The sequence below is a fragment of the Sinocyclocheilus grahami genome, unplaced genomic scaffold, assembly GCF_001515645.1.
Source record: "Sinocyclocheilus grahami isolate Dianchi unplaced genomic scaffold, SAMN03320097.WGS_v1.1 scaffold43.1, whole genome shotgun sequence".
Classification (NCBI taxonomy): domain Eukaryota; kingdom Metazoa; phylum Chordata; class Actinopteri; order Cypriniformes; family Cyprinidae; genus Sinocyclocheilus; species Sinocyclocheilus grahami.
This window is the reverse complement of record NW_015505222.1, coordinates 1,295,267-1,309,599: the sequence shown is the minus strand read 5'-3', so window position 1 is coordinate 1,309,599 and position 14,333 is coordinate 1,295,267. Positions and strand designations below refer to the sequence as shown.

General features: G+C 37.5%; 1 protein-coding gene across 1 annotated transcript in view; it reads right to left on the bottom strand.

The window, feature by feature from the left end:
- ptprfa (protein tyrosine phosphatase receptor type Fa) overlaps positions 1-14,333 on the bottom strand; it is a 223,512-nt gene that overhangs the window by 2,325 nt on the left and 206,854 nt on the right. Inside the window, exons 23-31 of the mRNA XM_016268145.1 lie at positions 10,519-10,642; positions 9,525-9,700; positions 7,882-8,001; positions 6,763-6,917; positions 6,401-6,686; positions 4,382-4,560; positions 1,335-1,461; positions 538-663; positions 310-464 (exon numbers count right to left, since the gene is read on the bottom strand). Of these exons, the coding sequence (XP_016123631.1) occupies positions 310-464; positions 538-663; positions 1,335-1,461; positions 4,382-4,560; positions 6,401-6,686; positions 6,763-6,917; positions 7,882-8,001; positions 9,525-9,700; positions 10,519-10,642 (1,448 nt within the window). The remainder of the gene's footprint in view (positions 1-309; positions 465-537; positions 664-1,334; positions 1,462-4,381; positions 4,561-6,400; positions 6,687-6,762; positions 6,918-7,881; positions 8,002-9,524; positions 9,701-10,518; positions 10,643-14,333) is intronic.

Here is a 14,333-nt window from a genome sequence, read left to right as displayed (position 1 = left end):
GTACTAATAAACAGCCTATATGCTAGTAATATGCATGCTAATAAGCAGCTAGTTCATAGCGAGAACTGGTTAATATACTAAAGCGTTACCAATTTTTTTGGGGGGGGGGGGGGGAGGAATCTTTCTGACCCTACACTTTTAAACTGTCATGTACAGATACAAAGTCAGCTTTGGGATACAGTCAGTAAAATCTTAGACTGAGACATTTTGAATATAGATTTACAACATTTTGAATATTCAATATATCAGCCAGTGCTACTACAATCACACACTACATGCTCTGCTGCGCTCTTTCATTCTGCTTCTCACCTGCAGTGAACAGTAATTGGTCCGTCCTGACCAAACTGCTCCTTGGTTTTGTGGACTTGGCCAATGAAATCAATAAAGCCCTCTCCTGTCTTTGGCACGCCTTGTTCTGGCCAATCGGTGAACTGAAACTGGCGGATCGTCCTAGACTGGCCATCCTGAGAGAGAATGAGAGTGTGATTTAAAGACACAGCACAGCTGAAGTCATGCGGTCACGTCTGATCGACTCACTCTGGCGTCTGTGACTTTAAACTCCCGTAGGATGTACTGCGGCATGTTGTATTCAGCCATGGGGTCCACGACGAAGTACTGGTAGCGTGCGGATCTCTCTGCAGGCCAGTACTGATGACACTTCTCCTGTGGAGCCAAACACTTGATTATAAGAGCAGCTTACACTTGGCTCAAGTGCTTTGTCCAAACCCCAACGCTATTTTTATTTTTCGTTTTTCGCCTTTTGTCTCTGTGGTGTAATGCACAGAATGACAGCCTGAGGCCAGCATACAACCAGCTGATTTTCAGCATCATTAACATTTCATTAGTCATTTGAGAATCAGAGTATTTTTTGTAACAATTGCAGCAGAGTATTCAGACATTTTCCTGCATCCACATTGCATGTTTATTTGGTTATTATTATTTGATACACTTAAATCAGTCCCTCCAGGGTTTTACGATCATGCAGTTGCAATAATGAATGCAAATATAACCAGGCTTCTCATTATTTGCAGCAGCTTGCATTTCTGCATTAGTTTTCCTTTTAGAGATGAAAATGAAAATTAAATGAAAATGTTTTTATGGTTTTAGTTTTAGTTAATGAAAATAACCCTGCCTTAAAGTCGACAGGACATCAAAGATGAACAACATTTCACAATCCAATCAATTCCCAATGGATGCAATCAAGAGCTGCCCTACATTTTGCCCTTTTGAAGATCTTGTTTCACTCACATAACAGAAGTAAAATGGGTTTCAAAGAGCCATTCACATTGACTTTGTTCACTGTGCAGGAATGTGAGAATCTGGCAGTGACTCACCCGTCCCATCTCTCTGAGCTTCGTCAGCATCACCACGATGGTGGAGTTGTGCTCCCAAAGCATCCTCCAGAAGTCCTCTGTAGTTTCAGAGAGAGGACCTTGTGTGGCGATATACGCCTTCTGCTGCCTGCAGGAATAACACAAGGAGATACATCTTAAAAACACAAGAATCTAGACAGAATGCTAATGAACATCTCTCTCCAGGAGTGACTGGGAAGATTGAGGGAAGAGTGATTCCTCTAGTCTAACAGCAGGAGGCGCTGCTGCTCCGTCACTGTGATCATAAATGCACAACACAGACTGACCAGAAGATAAAGCTGCAGTGAGAGAGAGAGAGAGAGAGAGAGGAAACACCAGACAGTGAACGAGGGAGAGAGTGTGAGACGGGTGAGAAAGATGCTGGGTGTGGAGGATGAGACAGAGAGACAGAGCTATAGATCACTCTGACTGTGTCACGCTCATGCTGGTGTCCTGCTGTGAGATCCCGAGGTCTCTGCTGAATGGTTTTTTGAGATAAACTGAGCAAATGCATTTCTGACGTGGTTGAACAAGGGCAGGAAATGTCTAATCTGGATTTAGCAGCCTCATTATTCTCTTTCAGTGATTTTATTAGTGCAGGACTCTGAGTGACTGTACTGCCGCTTAAATCTATCTATCTATCTATCTATCTATCTATCTATGACTGCATGACCTTAACACCTTCAAACTTTTGGCCAGGCTTTCTCAAGTCAACATCAAAATTGAACTTTTAATCCTTTTTTATGACATTGTGGTGAGGTGATAATGTTGTGAATACCTCTTATATTGAAATCCTAAATTAATGCCCATTGTCTTGTACTACAATATCTTACATCACTGCTTATTTGCATAAAATGTAGCTTCTTTAGACACACCCATATTGTCAATGATCTGTGACTCTTACTGACTTCAGCACATTTGGTCACTGTATGAGTGAACGCATCTTCACGCAGGGCACACACACACACACACACACACACACACGCTGAAAGCTTATCAAGCTAAAAGCATGTGAAAGCCCTTCTCCCTCTGTCCTTCATTACAAACACGATTACTGCCAATTACGCTGTTTACACTTCAGTACGGCGGCAGATGCAGTGGGAGCTCTTTGATTGGCCGTTAATTTGATTAAGGGCCTATAATGAGTCCAGATTCTTGACACACCTCCGCCCCTCCGCCTCACATGACCCCTCAGCAGCAGCAAAGGAAGTGCTTGATTCAGGATGTTATTAAAGGACTATTCATATGAAGCACTGATAGTTGCAGTAAATGTTCACTGTGGCAGAAAGTTGCACTGAATCAGTGATTCTCCGAGACTATAGTCACAGCAGACCACATAGATACTGTCTTAGGTAATGCAATTTTAATATCCATTTTTTCCAGTTTTTCATTCAAAGGAAATTCTTCAATAAAGTGTTTTCAACGCACAATCCATCGAACAGACTACTGCAAAAAGAAGAGATATGAAAAGTAATTGCTTACAAAATAAGCATGTCTTTAACATGAACACTATTCATACTAAATGAATCCTACACACTCTGAAATACTTAATTCTGATTGGTCAGTCGCAGCATTCTGATGCCATGCTTCTATAATGAGTGCTGAACTGTTTAATTAGCAGTGTCGTCATTCTTCTAAACTTCTCATTTTGTGGTCCAAAGAAGAAGGAATAAGTCAAATGATAAGACATAATGACATGATGATTCATAAATAGTAACAGAACCAGGCATGTGGTCAGCTAAAAATAATGTAAAAATAAATTTTATTATAAAAAATAATATAAAAATAATGTTTTTATTTTATTATTATTTAAAAATGAAATCAAATAAATATTACTACTGCAGTGATAACACTGAACTGTAACAGAAATAAAAGCAGGTATTTATTATTATTATCATTTAAAATAATAATAATAATAATAATAATAATAATAAATACTTTTATTTTCTTATTATTTAAATATGAAAAATTAAGCCAATAAAGAAATGTTACTATTATTGAATATTAATATTGTATTGTAAAATAAAAAAACAAGTATTTATTATTACTTATTTTATTTAATTTTACAGAACAAAAATATTTATTCCTAACTAATGCACTTCTCATTATAATTGGTTGGTGTGTGATGCATTTTCAAAGGCACGTTATAAGTGTCCCAAGCACTGGTGAAGATTTCATGTGGAGCAGCATTTACCGTTAACCGAGACACTGAAGACAGTTAATCATGAGCCACTGGTGCATAAATGAACACAGTGTCGTGCTTCACTCTGAAACACACACACAGCTCATCAGACTACATATTTATATAATTAATTCACAGCCTTTAACATTCATATTTCAGGTCGGAAGATAAATCTGTATCAATTTGGAAAAATATCAATGCTAGGAATGTTATTGGTGGAATTATGCCTTAACTCTGTGTCTGAGCGGTGGGCTTGACTCAAACCCACTGCAGTCTGAACGTTTATATGTGCGTCTGTGATGGATTGAGCTCTTCATGGAGGCCGGACTCCTCGTGATGGGTAATCCTTTTATTTGTGCGCTGAACTGTGTGCATCACCTGTCAGCTCGGGGCCACAGGGCCGCGCCGATTCCCCAGTGCTGATAGCGCTCCAGTTATGGACAGTCCTGCCAATAAGAACAATTTGTCCTGACAACTAGCAGCACAAAGGCAGTAGACACGCAGACGCAGACTTCCGAGACGGGCCATGACTCTGAGCTGTCACATCCAGCAGGAGTCAAAGAGACGGGGGACAGTGACGGAGAGACTCGCTGCCGTTCGTGGCAGCAGCCCCTCTTCAGAAGAACACGCCATCTTTCATCCGATTTCTCCAGAGTCTGATTCACAGTTGGTCTCAATTGGTTCTCAGATCTCTGTTTACGACTTCAGGCAAAATTCTGAATAAGATCTGGCTCCCTTTCACTTCACGAGTGAGTTTGAATCAAGTTAGCCGCACTACAGGATGTTGAATTGAAATGACAGGAAGTGGAATTTACTGAATTGCAATCGCAAACCCTGATTCACATACCTGTATCCATCGATGAAGCTGGAGTTAATGTAGTCGGACCCCTCCACCCCTCTGATTGGCTGCAGACACACACGGCTGGACTCGAAGGGCATGATGTTGACCAGTCGGTTCTTGAATTTGTTGCACGGCAGACTAGCACTGATGAATCTAGAGGTATGTGCTTTAGAGTTGGCCAGTTTCTGCAGTGAGAAAAGTCACAGAACACATTCATATTGCTCTGAAATCGTGAAACAGAATCATACACACCACTAATCAAAGGTTGAAAAAAGAAAGGATGCATTAAATTGGTCAAAAGTGACAGTAAAGACATTTATAATGTTACAAAAGATGACGTTTTACATAAATACTGTTCTCTTCATCAAAATGATGATGGTTTCCACAAAAATATGAAGCAGCACAACTGTTTTCAACACTGATAATAATATTGAGCAGCAAATCAGCATATTAGAATGATTTCTGAAGGATCATGTGACACTGAAGACTGGCGTAATGATGCTGAAAATTCAGCTTTGATCACAGGAATATATTACATCTTAATATTAAAAATAAAAAAATTTAATTGCAATAACATTACAGAATATTAAAATATTAGATCAAATAAATGCAGCCTTAGTGAGCAGAAAAAGCTTCTTTCAAAAACACTCGCTGAGGACAATTAATAGGATGACATTTTAGCCTTTCAGACATTAGCATACTGTCATTTTCTTTTAGTGAGTTTTGAATACATATTCCATAAAATATGTTTCTTTTAAATATCAGCTTTTTGTGTGCATCTTATTTGGCATCATTATACTGTATAATAATCCATTCTAGATATTACATTCAGCACTGATCATTAATTAAAAGGAATGCTCTGAGTTCAATAGTTAAGTTCAAGTTCAGTATTCATGGCATAATGTTGATTACCACACTGAAATTCTAAAGCGTTTTTTCCATCGTCAACATTTGACATCTTTCTTTGGGGAGAATGAGGTGTTTTGAGTGGCTTTGTTCTAAAGCTTCAAATGATACATGCTCTTTGAATCTTAGCATGTCAGCAAGATGCATCATGGGAAAAACAGCCCATTAAAATCATTCATGTTGTGCAGGGAAAGCCAAACGTGTTTACACACAGCTCTGACCCTTCAGAATCACACCATTCTTATCCGCTGGTGAAACAACATCAAGCATTAAAACCTGATTACATCCTCGGCGGATCTATAATGATCCAGCATGTAAAGCAGCTCTGAGCCTCATCATCCGGGCTGTGGAGCGTCTCTGAGGACAGCTGCTGTATGTTAAAGGAGTGTTTGCATGCATGCAGCAGCTATAGCTCTCACCACAGTCACAGATACGGCCTGTCAGCTTCTCCATCAGCACCAACTTACTGTTTGAGCAGTTAAAATGTGCACTTTTGCTTTGGTAAAATTTCAGCGTGCATGTCTTTTCTCGTTCTACAGCAGTTTTTCTTGTTGTTGTTCTAGTGTAGCATTACTGAAAATGAAATGAAGCTTAACCATTATAGATGAGAATCATAAAGAAATGACTAATTCAGATTCAGATTCTACATAATCATTCCAGTTCCGTTAACAAAATGAGAAATGTTTTTGAATAAACACTTGTTCTTGATTCCTAATCAGTGTTATTTTAGTGTTATTTATTTACTATTATATTGTTTATTAATATTTGAATGAATCAAATGATTGGATTGTTATCATCCAATATTTATATTTCAGTTTATTCCAGCTGTATTTCTATTAACAAAACAGTTTTAGTTAACAACAATAACCCTGTTCCCAACTCCAAAAATGAGGCAAGATAAACATCTTTTGCATGCTAATCAGACGTTTTAACAAGCAACAAGGCATAGGTTTGTCATTTGGTTCCATAGAGCTGTACACTAAACATCAAACACGTTCTGATCGGCTGTGATTTTGTGCCTTCATGCTGTGTTTTGCTTTCAGTGAGAAGAGAAAAACTGACACAGGAACCCTGTTGTGTCGTGGCAGGTTAGGATGAAGTCTGTGTGTGTTTTCTGACCTTAAACTCCAGTTCCATGGCGGTGACGGTGTCTCCTGGTGACACCTGCGTGAGTTTCTGGATGTGTGTGTACAGGCTCCGCGCCGGGACCTCTGTGTTCCCGCAGTTGGCGGCCTCCAGCAGAGCCTCGTGGATGAAGATATACTGATCTTCCGTCTGCACCATGTAGTTCCTCTGAGCGCGCATGCAGGTCACGTGACCGTAGATATCCACCGACTTCTCGTGCTTCATCCGCTCCAGCATGGCCTCTATTACGATAAAACAGCCTGTCCGACCCACGCCAGCGCTGCCATGGGAAACACAGATTTATTCACAGACACACGCACATGTTAATAGATATGTGAGCAGGCATCATGCTCTACCTGCAGTGCACCACCATGGGTCCGGCGTCAGGTGGGTTGCAGGCCTTGACCCTGCGTAGAAAGGCTAAAATTGGCGTGGGGTATTCGGGAACGCCGTGATCCGGCCAGGCCATGAACTGGAACTGCCGAACTTCCCGTTTCTCACTTGACCCATTCTGTTTCAAGACATTTAAAGAGATACAGTCAAACCAAAATGTATTCAGACACCTTCAACATTTCTCACATTATATCACAGTTTATTCGCTATAGTTTAGAAAGTGGTAATAAAATATGACAAGAACTCAGAGTTAAACTGTGTTAGGACAAATTCATCTTGATAATGTCAGATAACTTTGATAGAAATCAACCAAAAATGATTCAGCTGTTAATTTTATGTATACAATTAGATAATACCAATTTAGGTCAACCAATTATCAAGCAATGCTTAATTCTGTTCAGTCTGTGGTGTAAAAAGGTATCTATCTATCTATCTATCTATCTATCTATCTATCTATCTATCTATCTATCTATCTATCTATCTATCTATCTATCTATCTATCTATCTATTTATCTAAATGTTGGAATTGCCATGTGATGTGAATAAAATATGTAAGTTAAATATATTGTAAAATATAATAAGTTAAATATAAATGTACAGTCATTATTTAATCTACTATAAAAGCCTATATCATTGTTATAAAATACTTTTCTAATTAAACATGTTTTTGAAAATGTTGCTAGTATCCTAGCAGACTGTAAGTTACCAAGAGGCAGATTTGTCTTCTACTGTTAATTAAATTAGGATGTTTTTGTGGAACTTTTTCCATCTTCATTTATTCAGATCCGCTGTGCAACATCTCAACATCACAGAAAGACATTTTCAGCATTAATGAGCAGAAGCTTTAGTCATTTGTGTGAATGCAGTATATCTGACTGTTTAAAAAATGTGTCAAACATAAATCAAAATGAACACCTAAAACGTATTCTCTGGTTGTTTTGTGTATAAGGTTTTCATTACATTATATTTTTCAACAGAATACAATTTAAATCAAATCATTTCTGACTGCTGGTACAATCAAAAACAAAAGAAAAAACAAAATATATGTCAGTTACATCATCTATAAACTGCCACACACAGACCTTATAAAGAGCGAAGGTCCTGACGCTGTAGGTGGCTAACTCCACTGTATCCAGCATGGACACCTGAATCATGCCGTATGTCTCTGTTCCACGGCTCGGCCAGTACTGATCACACTTCACCTGCAATCACAGACACACAAACATCACACATCAGGGACCATAAGAGCACAGGAGATGGGTGAGAGGAGGCCAGCTGAAGCTGAAGCAGATGGGGGCATCACGCACCACAGACCGGCCAGAACTGTGGCTGAACCTCCGGCTCTGATAACACACACGGGTCACATACTGTGAACACACACACACACACACACACACACACACACACTGAGCACAGAGGGCTGTGTGAGTAATGGCCGGCAGGCCTGGGGTTGAGATGCATTAGCGTGACCCATCTGGGCTTCCGTAAACACTGCTGTCCTTCCTCAACAAAGAACAGGTACAATCTGTGCACTTCTTCAAGCTAATTAATAAATATGGCTGATTAACCCAACTGCCAGAATGTTTTGCATCTTTAAAGTGAACAAAGTCTTTTTTTTCATTTTCCCAATTGAGGATGTTCCTGATGTCTCGTTCATCAAACCCTTCATTTGAATTAAAGAAGGAAATAAGGGCAATTCCTATTGTGGAATGAATATTATATATTTTAACACATATATTTGTGACAATAGAGCACAGCAAGTGCAACTGTGTATTACAGTGTGTTTGTCTACAGTATATTCAAACATTTGAATGACTTTAAGCACATATTCTAGAATGAATCTTTGCAGAAAAATAAATAAATACACAATAAATAAATCAATAAATAAAATTACATTTGTATAGTACTGATCTACAGTATTGGCCACCATATCAAAAACGTATGATAATTATTATTATAATTTTTGGTAACACTTTAAAATAAGGTTCCATTTGTTAATTATAGTTAACTACTTTAGTAAACATTAACAACAATGAAAAATACTTCCAAAGCATTTATTAATCTCAGTTAATGTTGATTTGCTAATACATTATTTAAAAGTCTATTAACATTATTTAATGGACTTGAGCTAAAATGGACTATAAAATGGAAAATCTATCTATCTATCTATCTATCTATGTACTGTATCTCATCAATTGATATTATACAGAAAATTATAATATAATCGTGAATCGTGAGATACATAATTCCACTAGAAAGCTTGCGTCTAATCACATTCATGTATATTGAGATTGACCATGTGGAGGAAAAACAGAATGACCATCTGGTCACACGGCAGGTGAGGGAACATGTGATGCCTCCCTCGCTCACAAACATACATGCACACACATCACTTCCTGTTCAACAGTCCTATGAGGATACTTATGCTCACTTCCTGTCCTTTGTCATTCACAGAAAGATGCAGTGTTTGCATGTATCCCCGAGACTTTTGGGATATTATCTGACAATTCAAAAATGAAATCTCTGTCATCATTTGCGGTGATCTTTATAGTGATTAATGGTCTTTATAAATTCCAATTTTGAACTGTTCCTTTAGATTGTTTATTTAATTCCATATAAAGCCCAATACACTCTCCTGACAGATGTTGATCTCTTGTCATCACAAAACCCATTTCTCTCTTTGGGGCAGGAACCAGACAACACGAGATGAGGAGTAAAATCTCACCCTGCTCTTCTCCTCCAGTCTGGTCATCATGATGATAGTGCTGGTCCTCTGCTCCCACACCATCCTCCAGAAGTCACTGAACGTCTCGGGCAGAGGACCCTGAGTGGCGATGTAGGCGTTCTGCTTGCGGTAGCCGTCAATGTAATTTCCATTGATGTAGTCGCTCCCCGGTACACCTGCGGTTCAGCAGTGCAGTGTTAACACACAACGCAGGGCTGAGAACTGAGCGCTCATTGTACTGATGGCCTTGGTAAGCCCATGTGGAATCTGCACACTTTTATTATTTATTTTTGAGTTATATTTTAAAATATATTAAACAGCATTGAAAGTACCTTGAAATTATCCAAAATATTTAATAAGCAGGCATGATTTAGACTTAATGGCCTTTCACAGAATTCAGTAGGTGCAGATTCTGTGCAGAACTGGTCATTGCTGAATGACTCTTCATTTTGACGTCAAGCTAAAAACACTACTGTTTAAAAGTGTGAGGTCAGTAAGATGCTTTTTAAAGAAATTAATACTTTTATTCAGCAAGGATGCATTAAATTGACCAAAAGTGACAGTGAAGACATTTATAATGTTACAAAAGATTTCTATTTCATATAAATGCTGTTCTTTTGAACATTCTAGAATCTTGAAAAAAAATGCATCGTGAAACATATTCGGCAGCACAACTGTTTTCAACATTGATAATAATCAGAACTGTTTCCTGAGCCACAAATCAGCATATTAGAATAATTTCTGAAGAATCATGTGACACTGAAGACTGGAGTAATGATGCTTAAAATTCAGCTTTGATCACAGGAATCAATTAGATTTTACCATCTATTCACATAGAAAATAGTGATTTTAAATAGTAATATTTTGATGTATTTTCGATTAAATCAATGCAGTTTTGGTGAGCAGAAGAGACTAAAAAAAACATTAAAAAATCTCACTGACCTCAAACATTCTGACCTCAAACTACTATAAGTACGTGTGTTTTTGGACTCACCATCAATGGGGGTCAGCACGACTCTGGAGTGATCGTAAGCGATGACGTTTGCATAGCGGTTCTTGGGCTTGTTGACCTCCAGGTTGGAGTTTTCCCAGGTGAACTGCTGGCTGGGGTCAATAGACTGCAGAACAGAAAGACAAAACATGAGAAAGTTTGTTAGAAAGCTTGACCAACATCACTGACAGAAAAAGGAAGACAACAGACAAATTTAACCTTTGAAATGATCCAGTTCGAATACTAAACATCACATGAGAAGGAGAAAAAGTTAATAATTATTTCATATCATTCAAATCCACTGCAGACTGTTTTCCAGCAGGTTTCCTAAGTACGCGCTCATCTGTCATTATTTGCCACCGTTATTCAGTCATGTCTACTCATGAAAACCTATTTTACTCTAATGTGATTTAGTGAAACAGGATATTCAATAAGAAAATAAGATACAGGGAAACAGTATAATTTAATGAGGGAACTGACTGGAAGCTCATATGACAGGTGACTAGAGGGAAGGGGTTTAAAAAATAAGAGGGTTTGGTGACATCAGCTAAAAACAGAAGTCATTCAGAGGTGGAACAAGCTTCATTTCAACTTGATGAAAGTTTACAAAGCCATGGAATAATGTGCAACAATGAAGCATTCATAATAAGATGAGTCTGGCACAGCAGGAACTGATGCTGCAAAACCTAGCAGACGCACCACACTGTGAATCTCTACCTTGACCTGCCCACGATCACGGAGCCGGAATCGGCCCGCGCTTTAGAGACCTGCCTAATCCAATCCCTGCTGTTACCATAGCGATGAGATAACGGGTCAGAGGGTGAGGTTCAGACGTCTGCTCTCTAGTCTCCCTGCATCACATTACTGCAGCTCTGAGACGCTGCGTTCTAGCAATTATGATAAACAAAACATATCAACTATATGAAACATAATACCATTCAAAAGTACGGGGAGGGTCGATATAAATCTTATGCTTGCCAAAGTTATTGTTATTTTAAGTTATTATAAGTTATTTTTTTTACCAAAAATACAGTAAAAACTGTAATATTGTGAAATATTATTACATTTTAAATGACCTGTTTTCTATGTGAATATATGTTAAAATGTAATTTATTCCTGTAAATTAATAATTTCTGATTATTAGCAATGTTGAAAACTACCGCATATTTTTGTGCATTTTTCATGATACTTTGATGAATGAAAAGTTCAAAGAAACAGCATTGATTTGAAACAGACATCTTTTTATAACATTATAGATGTCTTCAATGTCACTTTTGATCAGTTTAATGCATCCTTGCTGAATAAAAGTATTAATTTCTTTACAAAAAAAAGTTTTAATAAGCCCAATCTTTTGGGCTTATTAATGATGGTGGATGGTGACATGTCCAGTTCAGTCTAAGGGCAATGTGACATTCTTCTAGATGTATATGGAATGAAGAGCAACCAAAGGCTGATCTTCTGTCTACTAACAGATGGATTATGAAGAACCATAAATGAATAATCAATAATCACTACACATCTGCCATATTTCAAATTATTGTATGTCAGCTTAATCTGTCTAACAGCACAGTGTATTTTTATTTGATTGTGTGCATTTGTTTGTGGTTATGTATGATTATGTGTTTGTGATGAGGATTGTATTGATCTCTGGCAAAGGCTGCATCAGTGCATTTAAAATATACACACACAAGCCTTATGTGCTTTCTGTATTTCATATCTTAACATTGTTAACCTGACACAGTAATATTCACAAGAAGAAATCTGGAAATTTGGAGAACAAAACACAACACAATCACAGCTAATCAGAAGAGTGTGTGACAAGTTCTGTCAGTTTGTTCGCACTTTAGATAAAACACAACTTCTATTTCTTGGACTTGCATGACACCTCTCCAGATGGCACTGATGGATTTGTCATATTATATTAATGTTTCTCTGCATCCACCATCAATCAGTTCTTTCTCATCTATATGTGATAGTCAATATACATGAGGAGCAGTACTTCAGACCAATGGGTTTATGATGTGAATATAACATAACTCTGACCTACAGTATGTTAAGTCTCCAGAGCAATGAATCAGCAACATCTGAGCAATAAAATATTCATCTGAATAGCACTTAATAGTGTCACTCTGTCATATTATATAGTGAAATCTTCTCTCTCGTCTCTGTCTACTGTCTATTCGTGTCTTATTCAGGAACACGTGTCTTATTAAGTGGTCTTCTGTTTTTTTCCCTGTTAAAAACATCAGGTTTTAATGCAGGTGTATGTATGATCTGAGGATGTGTTGTCCTCGTGTGCTGTTAGCTCTGTCCTGATCTGCGGTTGCTCTCCATTATAAAAGAAGGATAAATATAGCAGAGTACTTTTTAAAAATGTCTCTAGAAGTGAAATACATTCACAAAGTTAATATTGATGTACCAAAAAGCTTCGATGAGCTCGACTGAAGATCTGCTGGACATTTTCTTCATCTGGTAGCTCTCTGTTTTATTTAAATCTGTTGTACTGAGTACAGTATCATCATGGCCACAGACAATGTGGTTGTGCTGTTACTACACAACCTGCCCACAAACACACAAAAAGCTTTATGGTCTTCGTTTATGATATTCCTAGTTTAAGAACAAGTTTTAACATTAAAATTTTTTTTAAATTCTGCATCTTTATACCATCATGAGCAGATCATGGTCAGTCTAATGTAAACAAAAAATCATATAAAAATATTTACACTTAAATAAAATCAAACAGTTTAAATAATAAGACATGAGTTTTACATATACACAACCATACAAAAATCTTGGGTTGGTAATTTTTTTCAAACGTTTTTGAAAGAAGTCTCTTGTGCCCATCTAAGGTGCATTTATTTGATTAAAAGTACAGTGAAAACAATAATATTGTGAAATTACTATTTAAAAAAAATAATTTTCTTTTGTCATATATGTTAAAATGTAATTTATTCCTGTTAGCAAAGTTTAATTTTTCAGCATCATTACATCATTCAAAAGAATAGCATTTATTTGAAACAGGAATATTTCTTAAAATTATACATGTCCTTATTGTAAGTTTTGATCAATTTAATGCTTCCTTGTTGAATAAAAGTATTGATTTCTTTAAAAAAAAAAACTTTTGAATTGTAGTGTATATGAAATAAAATGCATGCTGTACTCAGTTAGGAGGACATTCCCACAGATGACAGGCTCACACTGATCTATCTCTATCTTATTATTTACCTACAGATATAGTACTTTCTCTCCATCTTTGTAAACAGTTCCCTCCCCATAAGCCTGTCTTTATCTGTTTATCTTGTTAGCTTCTTTTGTATTGCAGTTTAATGTGAGCCATTTGGTGTTTGATTAGATCACTGTTGCTCCCTCAGTATTTGATGTCTATATTAAGGTCTTGATTGTTTAAGTACTCAGAAGAGCTGCTCAAAGTACAATGACAATTCAAGCAGGCAGCAGAGTCCTGCCCCTTCCCCAAACACACACACACACACACACACACTGCAGGATTAGCCGTCTAATAAAGCAGGTGACTCTCACACTCATTACACTCCTAATAGAGTCGTTTCCCAGCTTTAATTTCAAGCTCTGGCGATCTGGGTACTGCCTGAGATGCTGATGTGACCGTGTGTGTGTGTGTGTGTGGACTATCTGTAAATCCATGTGTAACTTGTAGTATTATGAAGATGCACAAGTTCTTAGTGTCAGGGCCGTTTCTAGCCAATTTGATGCCCTAGGCAAAATCCCTATTGCCCCCCCAAATTATATTTATATCACTGTAATATCATTGTATTGCCACTAGATGCCTGTATAGCCCTATG